At 35.7% G+C, this 19355-nt stretch overlaps 1 protein-coding gene across 1 annotated transcript; it reads left to right on the top strand.

Annotated features, from left to right (window-relative positions):
- The first annotated feature begins 1936 nt into the window (after positions 1 to 1936).
- Positions 1937 to 8602, top strand: LOC140860545 (protein DETOXIFICATION 35-like). Its single transcript, XM_073263550.1, has 7 exons — positions 1937 to 2318; positions 5719 to 6344; positions 6827 to 6883; positions 6982 to 7220; positions 7552 to 7670; positions 7980 to 8066; positions 8237 to 8602. The coding sequence occupies exons 1-7, from the start codon at positions 2040 to 2042 to the stop codon at positions 8327 to 8329; spliced, it is 1500 nt and encodes a 499-aa protein (XP_073119651.1). The 5' UTR covers positions 1937 to 2039; the 3' UTR covers positions 8330 to 8602.
- The last annotated feature ends 10753 nt before the right edge of the window (positions 8603 to 19355 follow it).

Raw genomic sequence — 19355 nt, 5'->3', positions numbered from 1 at the left:
ATATACATTAGCAAACAATCATTAAGAAATTCACCTTTCATCATATTATGAAGCATAGTTCTGATTATATTTATAATATAATTACATATTTAAAAAAATCAAAAAAATCAATATATTTCAAAATATTAAGAATCCTCTCGAGTACATGTTAGAAATAAATGAAACAAAGAAAGTTATTTTATAAATTCCGTAATAAATCATTAATAACAATGGATTTTTTTTAAAAAAAAACATGTCTCACAAAAATATAAAAACGAGTTATAATCAAGAGAATAAAAAAATAAAAGAAAGGAACTCACCTTGTATTTGAAATTTGTAGCCTTTAAACAAGATGAAGGGAAGGGGAGGGAAGATAAAAAAAAAATAAAAACCAAATATTGCATGAAAAAATTGAGTTTGGCATTCGATAAATTATGTTTCTCAGTTTTGTAAAATTAATTCAAATAAACAAAAATATATTACTATTTTGAGAGGATAAATAAAATTATATATAAAAAAATTAGATGAAATAATAACAAAATTATAGCGCGCACACACACACACACATATATATATATAAATATAATATAGAACTAAAAAAAAGTTGGGTGACGTCCTGAGATAAGCTTCGAGGAGGACCTTTCCAAAGAATAAAATTTAAGTGGCCAAGACCATTATGTTATATGCTTGTTGTACAACGAATCCATGATCACGAGAACCCAATGATGTACTCGTTATGATGGTTGCCACAATTACATGTATCTCATCACCCATAAGTAACAAGTAATTTTATGATATGTTTTTGTTATGCCATTGCATTAAGTCTTATGTTTTATATACGATTTATGTATGTATATTTTTGCTGAGTCTTTAGACTCACTATACTTGAATGACGCATGTAATAATGCTCTAGATGATTTTATTGACGAGTTTGGAGGAGGACTTGAAGCAGAGCAAACGGTCGGGCGGACAAAAGATGCATGAGCGCATTGTCAGAAGAACTGTTATGCTATGCACATTTTAGTTTATTTGAAAGTAAAACAATTTTTACTTATTTTACTGTTCGTTTATGTTGGCAAACAATGATGATGATTATTTCATTCAAATGATGGTGCACATTCCCATTTTAAATAAATTTTTTATTTCCTCAAATTTTTTTCGATTTTTTTTTAAAAGTATATGTTTAATAGCATTTTCGAGTTTTGGGATGTTACATATATAATACATGAATTGAAATTAATTTTTAAAAATAAATTTTGAGAATTATAGATAGAGAAACATATATAAGACGTAAATTAAAATTTTCCTCGAGATAATACAAATCACAGGGGCACCTAGCTAGCTATTTACCTGGACTATCCCCATTCTATATATATATACATATATATTGGAAAGGATGAGTTTCTCAATACATATTTCTTTATCATGTTAGTATCCTTGACACATAATGCGTGCGTACCAAAAAAAGAAAAGAAAAGAAGAGAGTTAACATTTCAAATTAATTAAATAAAAATCATACCAATTATTTTTATTTGATTTAGATTTTTATAACAATATTGTGTTGGCAAATTTAAATAAAACAATGAATATTAAATCAAATCAAGCTAAATTTGACATCGAGTAAAATCATGGAAAGATAAAGAATTCTAAATTTAATAATATAATATAGATTATATCTCATCAATGGACACACACGTGAAAAAAGACAAAATCAAATAATATATATAGTTATATAGTATATGAAGGGAGACCAATCGAGAAAATACCGGCGAGGGACGATTATGTGTTATATTGGAGTGTTATGTTCATATAAATTCAAAATAAAAGAATAATATTGTTGAGTTAGGGTGACATTGTTTGTATGTATGTACGTTCACGCGAACATCACATATGCTGTATATATAGAGCATCGAATGAGCTTTCTCACAAATTAAAGGCCCACTCTTTATATATATATATATATACAGCCAGCACAAGCAGATTTTGAGTGACCAACTCTGATTCCTCACACACCACACAACTCAATTCTTCCCCCACCCCCAAACCAAACCACCAGGAAGATGGAGGCGCCGCTGCTGGAGCGGAGCTCCGGCGAGGTCCAGCTGATCGGGGACGACGGCGATTACTTGGCACCCAAGGGGCTGGGCGCGTGGTGGAGAGTGTTCTGCGTGGAAACAGCGAAGCTGTGGAGGATCGGCGGGCCGATCGGGCTTCAGATCTTGTGCCAGTACAGCGTCACCTCCGTTAGCATCGCCTTCGCCGGACACCTGGGAGACGTCGAGCTCTCGGCTTTCACTATTGCTCTCTCCGTCGTCTGCACCTTCTCTTTTGGATTCATGGTCATTTCTTAATTCATGATTCTTCACACACACACACACACACACACCGAGATTAATAATTAATAATAATAAAGATAAAAAAGAGTACGTACGTACGTGAAAAGAAGCAAATTTTGGGGTCTAAAAAGTGGACAAAATATCATTTCGTTTCAATTATATTAATGGAGAACATGCTGTTTTTAAGTCACATGGTGTTTTTTTTTTGTACACCTCACTAAATGTTGGTGTGGGTTTCCAATGCAAGTTGTTTGATTATCGTTTGGTGTCACCAGATCTGGACGGACGTATATATATAAGTTCAGATCTTCAAATAGTTGACATTCGTCTTTACAAATTAACATTTGAACCACGCGGTACAAGACAATTCATGTTTGTCCCATGTGCAAAATCTACCCATCAGACCATATATATTTTCTAATCTTGAATTTTTTCTGCTAGCTAGTAGGAGTGAGTGAGTCTTGTTCCATAATCTTTTTATGTTCATTTCCGGAGGTTTACTTCACATTAATATCACCCCGAATTATTAGAACCTGTCAGATTTATTAATTTTCGGATAAAATCTTTTCTTCCGGCTGATAAAAAGACTGGACGACCAAGTATTTTTTGGAGAAAATTTATTTCATTTTGAGCTTTGGTTCACCCAGTTTTTTAAATTTGATTTTGCTTCAGTCTAGGAATGGATGAGTTTTCGGTTATTTGTATCAAATGATCGATGTGACATTAATTTTTTTTTTTTAATTTTCAGATGTCACCGAAGCGATCGAACTAAAATAATCAAAATAAAAATTACTCTACCAAAATTAAACTTTGAAAATATGATGAGCCAAACTTAAATTAATGAATAATACTAGAGTATGATTAATTATTGGAAGACATACTGTTTTAAGTCACATGGGATTATATGGGTTTTTTTTTTCTTTTTATACAATTCAATTTGAAAAGTTTTAATAGTGAGATACGCACTCAAAAAAAATTATAAAATCTCTGGTTGCGGATTGCCATGTGCACAAGTCAATTTGAAGGGTTTTGATAGTTGAGACGTGTACCATGGGAACCCGCAACGATGGATTTTATAATTTTTTTTAGTACACATCTCGCTATTAAAATCTTTCAGATTTACTTGTATAAAAAAAAAAAAAAAACCCTTCAAATTGTACAATGATTGAGTACTATGACCAGATCTGGACACATGTCTTGTTGGTAATATCCAAATCGTTGACAAAATATCTTTCGATAGATTTTAACTACATCAACAATTCTTGTGTTCCAACTTCCAAGTGCAAATCTTGAATATTTGATGCTTATAGATATATAGATATAGATATAGAAATGAGCGTGTCTTGTTGGATAATCTTCAAATGTTTTTATGTTCATTTTCGGAGGTTTATTTAACCACACGGACACATTAATTTCATCCCAAAATTATTACAACCTCTCAGATATGTTTTTCAATTAAAATCTTTCTGTCCATATAGATGCTGATAAAATTATTAGATTTGGACCAAATAAATTTTAGAGAAAATAGTCTTGGTCCGCTAGTTCAATTTTGGGTTTGATCTTATAAGTTTTTGAAGTTTGATTTTGATCAACTAACTTTTAGCTTTTGGGTGTTTTGATCAAATTGATTATGTGACACTGAAACTGTTGATAACACCGAAAATTATTGATCTATCGGATGTTATATTAATAATTGGACCAAAATAGTTGAAATTAAAAGTTTTTATACCAAAATCAGATTTTGAAAAACTAATAAACTAAAACTCAAAATGGAAAAGATTGATGACAAAAAAAAAAAAAAAATGGTTTTCCTAAAATTTACCTTTTCCACCGGACTTCGGACGCATATTAAGTACATGAAAAGGCTGTCGTTCAAAGAGGTACAAAAAAGTTGTTGGGTCACCGAGAGGAACGTGTATTTTTAATACCCAACTACCTTTCTTGTCCAAACATGTTTTTCTTGAAAAAAAAAGCTTTTGTCCTAAGACCTAATATACGTACTTAATGAATTTCAAGTTTACATTTTTAATCCATATATTTTTCATAAAAAAATTTTCTTACAGTACCGTTTTATTGATCAATTTTCTGACATGTATATGTGATTTGGCCTAAATCATAAAAAATATTATTTTTTTACTGTTGATATTGATCGAGTCAGCTCGCCTCACGGGTGTAAATCTATGATACTGTCTCATATAAGACTTATTCTATTTCAAATTAATCAATTGAAATAAGACTTTAGGTTGCGTTTGAAGAAAAAAGATTTGAAGTTATGAATTTTAAATCCATTTGCTTGTTTCGATGAATTTTTGTTTTGTTTTTTATTAATTAATGTAAATACAATAATGATAATGATGAAATAAAATGAGAGAAAGCCATCAAATTTGTAAATCTATCCCACCGAACAAATACTAAAACTACATTTCCAAAACAATTATTACCTACTTGTAACATATATTATAAAAATAGCTAAAATAAATTATTTTAATTTTTTAAATGAAAATGTAATTCAATAATATATAATTAAATTAATTAATAACAAAAATACTAATTTCAAAATAAAAAACTTGTATAATATGAAAAATAAATGTGTCAATCAACTAAAATTTTAAAAATCAATACATTAAATAACCAACGGTTATTAGCAGAAATCGTTCACTTCCATGAGGGGCCCACCTCCCATCAGACATAAAGAGACAAAATAGCTTATTTATAACATCCCGTTGATGTAATTTGTAATTGCTAAAAATGAAAAGATTAAATCAATTTATTTCAGATATTTTATAATATAATTATAATCATATTAAAAGGAAATAGTAGTTGTTTTGGAAAAAGGTGGAGAGCATTTGTTTTGTGGGACACATTTCCAAATTTGATGATTTGGAAGAGAGACACATGGCAAGATTTGTCGGAATATCAAATTCATCCTTTTAACTACCTCCTCGAATTAAATCCGTCAATTCAAATCAAAATTAATTTTCTATCCAACCACAACCTTATGTATATCATATATCATAAGGCATATGAAATGCGCCGTATATACTTAGGTACTGTTTCGGAGGGATTTTTGGAATCATTTCTCAGCTTTTGAGTTAATAAAAATTCGAAATTTTGTGAAATTTTGTTAACCAAAAACTTAGAATTATTTTGTAGAAGCTCTCCCAAACACTACCTTAGCCTAACAAATAAAATAACACCAAATCTCTTATGAAAATGATCTTAATGATTAATTTTATAAAACGGTTCTTTGACTAAAATCTGTCTCATAAGAATTATTTTTTATGCAAAAAAATATTAATCAGATATAGAATCACTTGTTTTCGAAACAGCTTGGTTGACCATTATTGATTTTGATAGCAAATTAAACACAGATTCTAAAGTGGACCTTGTAATATTCTTGTAGCTTGGCATGGGGAGTGCCCTTGAGACGCTGTGTGGGCAGGCCTACGGTGCTGGACAAGTACATATGCTAGGCGTTTACATGCAACGTTCCATGATCATCCTGTTCGTCACTTGCATCTTCGTTTCACCGCTCTATATATTCGCCACCCCGATCCTAAAGTTAGTCGGGCAACAAGATGAAATAGCGTATCCTGCCGGAGTCTACACGCTCATGATTCTCCCGCAGTTGTGCTCCCTCGCCATCGTTTTCCCAACCCAAAAATTCCTCCAAGCTCAGAGCAAAGTTTCCATGCTCGCTTGGACCGGTGCTATTGCTCTCATCTCACACTGTTTTATGTGTTGGCTCTTTATCTATGTGTTCGGCTGGGGAGCCACCGGTCTGGCTGTGTCAATCGATATTACCGGTTGGGGCACGGCTCTCGCGCAGCTAGTGTATGTTGTTGTTTGGTGTAAGGATGGGTGGAAAGGACTGTCGTGGTCCGCGTTTCAAGAGATTTGGTCCTTCTTAAGATTGTCATTGGAATCTGCAGTGATGCTTTGTTTGGAGGTATGGTATATAATGAGCATTATCATCCTCACTGGCCATCTTGATAACGCTGTCACCTCAGTTGGTTCCCTTTCTATATGGTGAGCTTTCAGCCATTCTCTTCTTTCTTCTTCTTTTTTTTTTTTCTTTCTTTTTGACGTGGGAACCGCAGCCGCTATCCGCTTTCCTTATGTGCGCTCTGGGTAAATTCCCGGACTAACGCATGCAATAGCCTGCAAATTATGTTAGTCAGGTAAACCACACTGGGCAAACCTTGTGTGACAGGCTAGTCCAAAAAAGTGTTGGGTGTGGGAATCGATCTCCTCACCTTTGGCCAAGAGTTCACTTGCTGCATCAACTTGGACACTTTCTTTAGTTCTAAGTGGTTCCTGATAACCTTCATTGTATATATATAGTACATGTGGGGAAGTTCCGTAATTTCAAAGATAACAGTTTAATAGGACATGTGGGGAAGTTTTGTAATTTCAAAGATAACATGTAGCTGTATGTATAACCTTCATCGTACATATATATAACATTTTTGTTCTGAAAAGTAATGCTTGGTTAACCGGTTACGTTCCAGCATGAGCATTGATGCCTGGCAAACAATGGTGTTCATAGGAGTCAATGCTGCTATAAGGTAAAATCCAATATTTCAATCAAGTAGTTAATTTATATATCCTCATGTGACGAGCTTTAAATTTGATCGGTATCATGTAATGTTGGTTGTTGATGCAGTGTACGTGTCTCCAACGAGCTCGGCAAGGGACGACCCAGAGCAGCGAAATATTCGGTCTATGTGACTCTTTTCCAGTCCCTACTAATCGGGATCCTGTGCGTGGTGGTCATCCTCGCGACCAGAAATAAGTTTTCGATTATCTTTACAGACAGCAAACCAATGCAAAAGGCAGTGGCTCATCTTTCACCTCTTCTTGGAATCACAATGCTTCTTAACAGCATCCAGCCAGTCATATCTGGTACGTTACGTACCCGCCCATTAATGCATGTTTCAACTAATTCCTAGCCTGTTGGTTTCCTTCACCCATTTTAGAAATATTATTCTCATGTATACAACACTTGTAGACACACACAATATATATATATATATTTTGAAAATGTACACACAATATTTAAAGTCACATAAAGATAATATTGGATTTCCGATATTTATAAATGATGTATAACATGCATGCAATATATATATATATATATATAAATAGATAGATAGATATTGAAATATTTATCAAATAAAATGAAATAATTTGTTTATGGACATATATGTATTTAATTTCTTTGAGACAATCGCAGGTGTTGCTATAGGAGGTGGATGGCAAGGGTTGGTAGCTTACATAAACTTGGCTTGCTATTACATTTTTGGTCTACCTCTGGGAATCATTCTTGGCTATGTAGCTCATCTGGGAGTGGAGGTGACTGACTATTTTCTAACTCTTACATATCAGCTCTTAATTAAGTCATATATATTCGTGCATGTGTTTTGCTTTGCACATGGACATACATGGGGCTTAATTCCCATAGAAAGAATCTCTTGTCATCATCGTGCAACAACGAAAAAAATCTGTTCCATACTCGACCCGAGGCAACAAACACCCCCCCATAGACGGAGTCAGAGCGAGGGGGCCGGTGGTTAATTGCACCCCTTAACTTTTGTCTTATCTATGTGCTACTCTCCAAATAATTTGCAGTCAATTAGAAATAATTAATTTTGCTTGTTGCAGGGGCTGTGGGGTGGCATGATAGCTGGCATTGCTTTACAGACGCTGCTGCTCTTGTTCGTCCTTTACAAAACCAACTGGAACAAGGAGGTTAGTGTTGTTGATTGTACATATATAATTTCATCCACTACATTTAATAATTATATTTGCAACTGCAAATTAAGACCTGGAGTGGACACGATTTGTGCACGTGCATGATCCCCCGGATCTTGGTATATGATCTTGCTGATGGCTCATAGAGTTTGTTTTACATGTTGCAGGTCGATCAAACGACGGAGCGAATGCGGAAATGGGGAGGGCAAGACATTAATGGCTCTGAGAAATCATTTCATGGAGACAAAGGTGGACATTAAATTAATGAGAGCTATTTTTCACGCTAATCTGAATGTGCTTCCATGTATTGTTCTATGAGGTTAAAATGAATGATAATTGCAGTTCCCATTATCCCATATGGATGGGAAATTAGTACTGTGTTTTTCGTTTTGTTTTGTTTTGTTTTAGTTTGGAGATGATGAGATTGTAAGCTATTTAAATTTTGAATCTTGGTGTTAGATGGGCTACAAACCATCCAACATTGCTTTTTTGTTATTCAAAATTTGTTGTTGAATGCTTTTTTTTACGGTTTATTTGTTGTTGAATGTTATTCGTGAGTACGAGATGCACGTTTAATTAGTACTCCCTTCGTCCAATATATATTGTCTTTTTTGGATTTTCACACAGATTAAAAAAAATGTATTGGAAAAACAAATTTTATATAAACTTCCTATTTTATCCTTATTCAATGTATTAAAAAATGATTGCACAATTTTTAAGGTGTAGTTAATATGGGTATATTAGTAAATAAGTGTAAAAAAATATTACTAAATATGATATATGATTATATATTTGAAACAAACAAAAAAGTAAACGTGGACAATATAATTGGGACGGAGGGAGTAAAATTTATTTATGACCCCCAAACATAAAGAATTATTATTGCAATAAAAGTAATATATTTAAATTACAATTTCATTTGTAGTTCAAAATTGAGTAGGTTTCTGATAGTTTTGTGTTCAAAATTTGAGATTGAATGTGAGCACGTAATTTCTCTCTCGAGCATAGTATCTATTTCTATTAATTAAAGAGAGATATTGTATCATAGATTAACTATATTTTTTTGGGATGGTACAACTCTTTTGTTTTATCTAAACTACCTCTATTATTTTTTATACTTCTTGATCTCCTATTTTAAAGAAGTGATGATTAATAATTATTTCAAAAATAATTCATCACATATAATTTTATATTGTTTCTTTCTAATTTTTTGTTTTTTGTTTTTGTGTTATTCTTTTTCCAAATTGCGTTTAGAGTATAAAAAATAAAAGTATAGGTAAATACATGAATGCCTGTCATATCCATCGTTTTACATACATAGTAATGTGCGTGCAATAGTACTAGTCGGAAAAAAAAGAATTTCAGTTATACTGAACTAAATTTAGTATATTTAATTACGATTTTATCAAATTTAATATATATATATATATATATTATAGTGATCCAAGTATCTTGTTATGTAATTAAAATATTAAGACATGATTGAAAGGTCTTTAATTAAGCGAATCGAGTTACTAATCAGTTCGAAACCAAGGGATGATAGTTTGGACCATCCAAAGAGATAGGATCCACCGAAAGATGAGTTCGAACGCATCGAACTAGATCGGACGATGAAAATGTATAGAACGGACCTTCCGTTGTTTCATGATCCGTCGGTTGAATGAGGTGCATGTAGCAGTTCGGATGATCTGAATTAGAGATTGGACCTTCTGAACCTAGGTGTCAAAACGTTGTTGACAATTTGTGCTTGTGCAGTTCAGACGATCCGAATTGGTGATCGAACGTTTCGAACTCCGCCTATAAATAATCCATGCGGATTTCATTTTCAAATACATAAATCAAATATTCTATCTTGTTCTCAATGCATATTTGAGCATTTCTAGACATATAATCGAAGGTCGAGCTATAATGAAGTGCTTCCAAGGTCGTAGCGAATTTGCTTGAGTTTTGGGGTTTTCAACATCAAAGGACTGACGACGGAGACAAGTATAAGTAGGAACTCCTAGTAATTATTTGGAGTAGTCATTAGCTTAGCTAAGCCTTTTAAACAAGTAATGATGATATGATATTCACTTGAACTCCAGGATTGGACTGTAGACCTTGTGTACACTCGACCTGTTTAGTAGAAGTACGTAAGTACTGAATGAGATATCAAGATGGATATGAATGCTTATATGTTGCATTATATGTGCCATAATATACATGTTGTTTGCACACAAAAATGGCTCGAGCGGATGTGTTGCAGGCGTGCCGGGAATTCACGTGCCAAAAGATGATAAAATGAAAAGTAAAAAAATCTAACTTCTAAAACCAAGCGAATGTGAGTCCCGGTTTCGTCATCGGTCTCAATTCCACCGGTTATATACCAAAGTACGAAATAAATATGGAAGGATAATTATTAATATCAATCGAATATCTAATCTTTGCTACTGAAAATTCGAAATGACAAATGTTTGCCATAATAACATAAAAGAAATTCTTGTAATAGTTCAAAGAACCCAACGAACAGTGCTAATGTTGCTGAGAAGACAGAGCTTTTGGAGCTTTTGGAGATGTGTTTTTGTTGTGAATTTGCGAGAGAGCCTTTCTGTTGCTGCCAATACCCTTTTTGTTTCCAATTTCCTTTGGTGACTTCCCACTTCCCTTCACTTCTTACTGAACCACGTTTTTTCCTTCCACATCTCCACTATTCAATTCTGACCAAGTCTTCAATTTTTGAATTACCTTTTATTTTTCACTTTGCCGCTATTCCTTATTGGGTTCAAATCTCCCCACTTCTGACGGGCCAAGACAATTGGGCTTCAAGTTTTAGGAACTGGGCTCCGACTTCTTCTTTGTTTTGGGCCTAGAAAATAATTTTATTTTTCACTGGCTAAACATATGCTCCCTGCAGGTTGATGGCCCAATGGGCCATCAAACCTATACCGTGAATCAAATTATGTATTGTATTATATACGGATTTTGGAGAACTTTTATGATTTTTTTTCAAAAAAGTGGCATTTGCATCTCTGTTCCTTGATCTCCGTCATATACTAGCCTATCAATCAATATCTGCAATCATTTTCCGAGTTCCAAGCCATTCCTCTCTCTTATCCCTTCGTCTTCATGCTTCCATTTCATTTGACTGGTTTCTACATTGCCTTTGAAATCTCTGCACCGCATCCACCGCCTAGGGTTTTTTCCCAAGTCCTCCGTTGTTCCTCCAACTGGTAAGGTTATTTTTCTCATCCTTTTCTTTAATATCCCTGCACAAATCACAACAATAAACGAAAAATAATGCTTCACTATTTGATCTACTGTCATTGCAGTAGTTCTCCGTCTTTTTCTATGGCTTTCACCCCTTCGGTTCGGCTGCAGTTCCTGAAACGTTGGAAGTGATAAGGTACACTTGATTCCCTTGGTATTTTTCTTGTTATTTTGCCGCCGCTAGGGTTTTGGCGCACCACCTAACCCGATTTGGGTTTTTGTTTTCTAGGCCCTTAAACCTATCTGCTAATAAGACCGAGTTTACTGAGGTTTTGGCCACCGTGGTTCATGCCCCTTATGTAGAAGTTCCCTTGCCCAAGCCAGTCTTTTCCAATGTGTTCCCTCTTGTACCTTGTCTGCCTCTTCTTTGCTTCTAACTAGTTTTTTACAACCACTGAAAAAGCTGCCAAGTTCAAATCTTGGCCCTGTTTCTCTCTGGAATGGGTCACTTGGGTTGATAGGTTGGAACCATATTTTGGGGGTCTTCGAAAATCCCAAGGATTACATTATTTCATCCAACTCACCAAAGCCCCTTTTTCATTACAAGCTGGTCTGTTAGAAAGTGTTCTTCGCTTTTGGGCACCTCCTTGTAATGCTTTTATGTTTGCTAGTGGTCCAATGACTATTACTCTTCACGACATTCTTTGCTTGTTGAGGCTTCTAGTCATTGGCCTAGAAGTGGTGGGCGTTATCTCAATGAAGGATGTTCCTAATCTTTCTGATGAAAATTTGAATTATACCTCCTATGCCTCCGTGATAGGAAGTTGGTACACCACATCTGAAACCCCAACTGCTGAGGAACACATTATGTTTATGTGGGTACTCGTCTGCAAGTTTCTGTTTTTCCCAGTTTTTGGCCATCCCTCCACTGAGTACTTGTCTCTTGCGCATTTGCTAAGTACATGGAACATTATTAACCTAGGGGTTATGTTTTTGGGATCATTTTACCGTGGGTTGAATAAAAATGTGCTTGATACTCCCCTTCGTAAACTTCAAGGCGTGTGTTGGTTCCTTCAACTGTGGCTCTTTTCTTATTTTCCCGATATTAGGAACCTTCCTTTTAGTAGCATTAGTCCATCTAACAGTAAAGCATTAGCCTATTGCATCACCACAGTTTCCAAGGTTTTTCTAATGACATTTTTCCATACACTTGGGGAAGGGCGTTGTTATTATTTGCCTGTATACCTTAATACGGCAGATTACCCATGGATTTCCCGCTGTATGTCCCATCAAAAAAAATCTTTCCACCAGATTGTGGATGAAATAAGGACTGCTTGTATTCACTTAAAATTTTTGGTTAGCAGCGGTGCTTTTTCCAGTGATAATGCCACATTTCCTTTTGAAATATATAATCCCTTGATTGTGGCCCGTCAATTTGGTTTTCCCCTACGGTACCTGAGGAACGTTTCCTTTTTCCTCAATTGATGACTGAGAACATTTGGGATGAACTGGTTGACCATCGTTTCTCCTTGGCTACTGCAAATCTCAATGTTGTGTGGGGATCTGTATTTCTGCCTCTAATTCAAGAAGTTGCTCGTGATAGTCTGATTCCTTTTATGCCTTGGTGGGTTTCAAAGTATCAAGCTCTCACTGCCGCCTTGGTGACCCCTCCTGGTAACATAAAATTTATGATATTAGTTTGAATTTGGTTCTTTGTACTTATGTTTACCTTTCTTTACAGCCCAAAATTCTGCCAAGAAACTCAAGACCATGGGAGCTGGAGCTCTGAAGAAGTCCACCCCAGTCAAAACCAGAAAAATCACTAGAGTGTCAAGGCGACTAGCCATGCAATCCTCTTGTAGCTCTGAGGTCCCTGTTGATTTGGACGAAGATGATGTCGTATCCGTTTCTAGTTTTCCCTCCACTTTCAATGTTCCCCCGCCAACTGTTGAAGTAAATCAACCTCAAGGCTCCGTGCAACCTATAGATGTTCTATTTTCAATGAAGACATCGATGTCTGCCGATGCCAGAACATCATTGCGGTACAAATCTTGACAGGAATTCCATTTATTATTCCTCCTCCCTCTAATTCAAGAATCCCTGAAAAAGCCCCTGTTGTTGAGAAAACCTCTGATACGGTTACCGCTCCAACCTCCTCCATGGTAATTATTCTATCACGATGGCTGTTTACACTTACTTTGGCAGTATCTCATTACAGTTTCTTTTATTTTTCTATCACAGGATCATACCTCGAGAAGAATTCAAATGTGCACTCTTCCTACCACCATTATGGATCTGGACTTTAGCTTTTTGCAGGATATCAAGAACGAACCACTTCTTGGAACCTCAAAGTATCCTGATCCAGAATCAGTTTCTTCTGCCACTGGCACTGTTAAATCCTTGATCCACCAATACTTATTCTCATTAACTGATCATCAGCACCAATAACTTCAGTCAGCTTTCCAATTGCTTCAAAATTCTCGAGGTTTTACTGAGTTTCCTTTGGGTTTGGCTTTGCATTCTCTTCCCTCCATTCTTTCCTAGGCTCAAGATTCTGTGAGTAGGCACGCAGAGTTTTCTGCTAAAATTGAAGCCTTAAAAGCTTCTAAGGAAGCCTGGGATGCCCTTAAGATTGCAAGAGAGAGAAATTTCAATAAACTGATTGAGGTTGGTCAAAGTTTTGATACTGTAGAGGAACACATATATCAATTGAAGAATGAACTGGCTGCTCACGAGGACAGAAGAATGGAATTGTTGGAGGAAGGAGAATCTCTCAAAGAACAGGTACTGGTGATAACGCTCAGTCGTGAAATTACTCAACTCAAATCAGATAAATAAAATATGCAGTAGTGAGAGTAGGGATCGTTCCCACAAGAAAAGTAAAATTTATTGTATTCTAACATAAAATAAAGGTGATTTGAGATTTGAAATTAACTACTAAAAATTTAAAAACAATATTTAATAAAATTCTATCAACTATCATGCAAGATTAAATTATAACGAAGAAATCAATGAAAAACAAATCTTGGTATCGGTCGACTACACCCTTGAAGTTATTCACTCGATCATCGATCCTCTATAAATAATTAATTAACATTTGAATATTCATCATTGAAAACTTAATTCCTATCTCACCTTAATTTTAGTTAATTAGACACAATCTTTCTAAATTAACCCTTGCCAATGAATTAACCAAATACAAGTGATTGAATTTAAATCCAAGGCAACATGCAAACTAGTAAAACTGATGAACTTAGATAACACAAGCACAAGAAAATTTATTTAACCTAGTCAATCGTTGTTCCTAAAATTTAATAAATTCACAAGCGGAAATTATTAATCGCAGTTGCTTCGCAAATCAGATGATTCAAACAATTACGGATTTGAGTTCTAATTTAGCAATAAATTGTATAATAAAATCACTGGGTGATCAATCCTAGAATCTCACATACAATCCTGACAATCAATCCAAAACAACTTTTGATACTCAAATATAAATCAAACGATGAAAATCTGAATCTCACAAAATAAATAAAATCAAGGGTTCATTTTTCTCAACCAAGTACTAAAAATTAGCCAACAATATTCATGAATTCTTTAGAAAAATTCATGAAATAAAATTAAATCTAAGAAAAGAGAGAAGAAACCTAGCCGCCAAGATATTTTCTTGCGTTCCAGCCGTCCCAGATCTGATAATTCCCCTCTCAAAATCGAGTTATATAAGATATATTTATTCTCCAAATCTTCCAAAGATTATATCTAATTCGGCCAAAGAATTTCCAAAATTAAAAATTTTGCACGCTCGCGCTGCTCGATCGGTTGAAGTATGCGGATCGAGCGGCGAATTTTTTGTCCCGAACTTTCTTTTTTTCTCGCTCGATCGGTCAAAAGTTGCCGATCAAGCGAGATAATTTCTGCTCCAAATCTCTCGCACACAGATCCAGCAGTGCAGATGGCTTCCTTCTTGCGCAAACGCGCATCAACTCAGCGCTGCATGCGCGGCTCCTTTGCGCAAATGCGCATCAACTTCCTCAACCGCGCATCACTTGCGTAATCGCGCTCCAAACCTTTCTTCAGCGCATGGTTTGCTGTCCTCTAAACACAGCTGCTCCAATATTCCATTGGCTCATCATTACACCGGTTCTTCATTCCTTGCAAATGCGCAGCAGCGTCTTTTCTTCATGCATGTGCATCAGCCTTGCTCCAAGGCACAACAACTACGCAACAACAAAACTCCAATGCACAGCTGCTCCTTTAAAATGTGTAGATGCACTTCTTCATTTTCCTTTTACTCCTCTTTTGTTCAATTCTTCTCTTTATCTAAATCAAACCAAAACCATTCATTAAGAACTATACAATGAATTTAATCAATGAAAACTCTCCTAATCACACCAATTAACACACATAAATGTAGGAAAATATCATCACATCAAACTCCCACATACTTAAACCTTTGCTCGCCCTCGAGCAACACAAAACCAAGAATAAGTTCGAGCTCATGATCCATAATGAAGAATAACCATGATTTACACATTTGTGCCTCAGGAATTAACTCAATGCATGATCAAGAAAGACGTTAAAATGCTAACAACAGAACAAGTTCAATATCCAGACATTTCAACTAGAGATATAGCCTCGAACGTGTGTGTGTATGGTCATTAGCAAGTGTCATGCATACTCCACATATTCATTCAATGCAAGACCCCACAATAGCTCAAGTTTCACACCAACAATTCAAATTAAACCATTGAGAAGTTTTATAGTCTTTTCACTTGTTCGAGTAATTGCACCCGGTTATCCTCAACTCCATACATTCTCCTCCATATTTAGCTCTTGGAATTTGTAGAACTAGAATTTCAATCCTCATTCCAATGCCTCCCCTCACCTTAATAACTCCATTCTTTGCTCTTTTTTTTTTTGATTATGCTCAAAAGGGAGGTTGATAGGCTAGCGACTTCCTAAGACTATCACAAGGCTCACACGACCTTCACTATGTCATATACAATTCACAAGCCATGACTCATGCATGCTAAAGAATATTCAAGAACCATATCAAAGTCTAATTTGCATTGGAGATCAAAGTGTTCCAAGGTTAGCAAATCATCTATTTTCAAAAGCATACATGTCATCAATTAGATATCATCATGGTCTAGTGATCTTCAACAGTCAAATTCATCACAAACTATGAGCTCTAAAATTTTTTTTCTCTGTCATAAAAATTGCTAAAATCTCTAACTGACTGGCTAAGTCCTCTCCTCCATAATTAAGATCTTACATTGTCCCCAATGTAAGTAAAAATAACGCTAAATAAAAACTAAAAATAAACAAATAAAATTAAATATATGGAAGAAAGTACTCCCCTTGGGTTGCCTCCCAAGCAGCGCCTCAGTTTATGGTCGTCGGCCCGATTGTATGTTTCAAATCCTCATGGAGGTTCATATCTGGTTCCCTTGTCCACCTTCACCCACTTGAACAGTTTTGCAGTTATTTTCTGTCTATGCTTATCCTGCTTTGATTTCTTGGGGATTCCCGTCTCTTGACTATGTTTTCCATTTCCCATTGGTATTACTTTCGCTCGATCTGGAGGAAGTTTTGTCTCATTTTTAGGTACCTGCAAGTCATAAAGAAAAATTTTATCATTAAAATTCTCAATAGGTTTCACCATTACTTCCTTCAACTTACCCCCTTCACAACTTTCTTGTGTTCTAGTGACAAGTGATTATTGACATCAATATGGTTAACAATACTTTCACAACCAGGAATTTTTAGGGTATCAAAAATATGAAACTTAACAATCTTCCCATCAAACTCCATAGTGAGAGTGCCATTGTTAACATCTATGATAGATTTCAAAGTTTTCAAAAATGGTCTTCCTAAAAAAATTTGGCTATTCAAATCATTATTTTTCATATCAAGCGCATAGAAATCAGCAGGAAAAACTAAGTTACCAACTTGCACAAGAACATCCTCTACACACCTCTAGGATAAATAGTAGATCTATCAGCCATCTGAATAACAATTGCGGTTTCATTCAAAGGCCCTAGTTTTAAAGAAGCATAAAAAGAGTATGGCATCGCATTGATCGATGCTCCTAAATCCAACATGGCCGTCTCAATCTGAACATCTCCTATTTTACAAGTTATCGAAAACATACATGGATCCTTGAATTTTGTGGATACCTTTATTTGAATGACAGTAGAGACCTATTCTCCCAATTCAACTTTTTGACACCCCTTCAGTTTGTGTTTTCTCTTCACAGTACACAACTTTTTTAGAAATTTAGCATAGCGAGGTATTTGTTTGATAGCATCTAACAAAGAAATATTTACCTCACATCTATGAAAAATTTCATACAACCCCTTGATACCTTCATCCTTCCTAGACTCTTTCAATGCTAAGGGAAAAGGGGCTACAGGTTTATACTCATAAAGAGGAGGAAATTTACCTCTTGGTGCTTCTTCGTGATTAAGCTCAGTCTCCTGTACCTTGGATTTCTCCTCATCTTCGTTCTGTACTGGCTATTTCACCACTTCTTCATGAACCTTCAACTCTCTTCCACTCCTCAAGGTGATTGCACTCACATTATCCTTTGGATTCACCACTGTTTGTGATGGTAAGCTGCTAGAATTTTGTGCCTCCAACCTGTTAATGGCAGTTGCCAACTGCCCCACCTGGGTGTTCAAGTGTTGGATACTTGCTCTCATTTCCTGTTGAAAATTCAAAGTGTTAGTTGCAAGATCCTTAACTATATTTTCTAGAAAGTTACCAGGCGTTGGAATTTGAGGATGCTGTGGTTGTGGAGAATACGGTGGCCTGTAAGCTTGAGCATTCGGTTGCACTTGAGGTGCAGGCTGATTCATCGGAGGGTTTCCGTATCTAAGATTGGGATGATCCTTCCAACCTGGAATGTATGTGTGGGAGTAAGGATCATACTTCTGCTATGGTGGCCCTGGAAATCCTCCTGCGGCATTGACTTGCTCCGTAAATCCCTCTTGAAGCGTGGGACACATGTCAGTTGCATGTCCCCTTGTAGTGAAAATTCCTCAAACTTTCATATTTTGTCCATTCCCTACAACCATTTAACGCACAAGAGGCGTCAGATCAATCAATTATTGTTCAAGGGAAGAGATATTTACCCCGTTATTCCTTCTGGGCGCAGAATCACTTCTGTTGGTGCCAAATTGCTGAGAATTGATAGCCATATTCTCGATCAAATTCCTTGCTTGGATTGGAGTTTTGTCCACAAAAACTCCTCCACTGGCCGCATCTAGCATATTCCTGTCATGAGACAACAAACCTTCATAGCAGTATTGGATTAAAATATTTTCACTTATCTGGTGTTGCAAACAGCTAGCACAAAGTTTCTTGAACCGCTCCCAATACTCGTGAAGTGACTCTCATGTATACTGTTTGATCCCATAGATCTCCTTCCTAATGTTTGCCGCTCTCAAAGCTGGAAAGTACTTCTCTAGAAATATCCTCTTCATCTCTGTCCAGGTGGTGATGGATCCAGGAGGTAGGTAGTATAGCCAATCCTTAGCAGCATTCTTTAAAGAAAATGGAAAGTCTCTAAGCTGGATTTGCTCTTCTGTTACTCCATGGGGTTTCATGCTCGTGCATATCACATGGAATTCCATTAAATGCTTGTGGGGATCCTCACCTGCAAGACCATGAAAAGCTGGCAACAAATGTATTAACCCAGATTTTAATTCAAAACTAGAATTAACTTCTAAGATAGGAAAATTAATGCATAAAGGCTGCTAGTTCAGATCGGGAGTGCCCAATTGTCTCAGACTAAGATTCGCGTTGGCAACCATCTTTTCTTCAGGTTCTTCGAATGGAACCTCTTCTTCCTCTTCAAATATCCTTCTCGCTTCTCTCTTTCGACAATGAAATGTTCTTTCTATCTCTGGATCATATGGAAATTCTTCTTCAGAAGAGTCACCTGAAAGCATGAATGAACCAGAGAAGCACAGGGGAAAAGAATAGAAATAAAAAATAAAAAACGAGAACACTAATAAATTAAACGCCTTTCCCGGAAACGATGCCAAAATTTGATAACGCTCAGTCGTGTCGCACCCAAATTACCCAACTCAAATC

This window comes from Henckelia pumila, chromosome 4 (assembly GCF_033568475.1).
Source record: "Henckelia pumila isolate YLH828 chromosome 4, ASM3356847v2, whole genome shotgun sequence".
NCBI classification, from domain to species: domain Eukaryota; kingdom Viridiplantae; phylum Streptophyta; class Magnoliopsida; order Lamiales; family Gesneriaceae; genus Henckelia; species Henckelia pumila.
Note: the sequence above shows the minus strand (reverse complement) of the source record. Positions and strands in the feature narration are given on the sequence as shown.

Coding starts and splice junctions, on each gene's coding strand:
- LOC140860545 (XM_073263550.1), top strand. CDS start 2,040: ATGGAGGCGCCGCTGCTGGAGCGGAGCTCCGGCGAGGTCCAGCTGATC. Junction 6,884..6,981: donor GGAGTCAATGCTGCTATAAG/GTAAAATCCAAT, acceptor TTGTTGATGCAG/TGTACGTGTCTCCAACGAGC. Junction 7,671..7,979: donor TAGCTCATCTGGGAGTGGAG/GTGACTGACTAT, acceptor TGCTTGTTGCAG/GGGCTGTGGGGTGGCATGAT.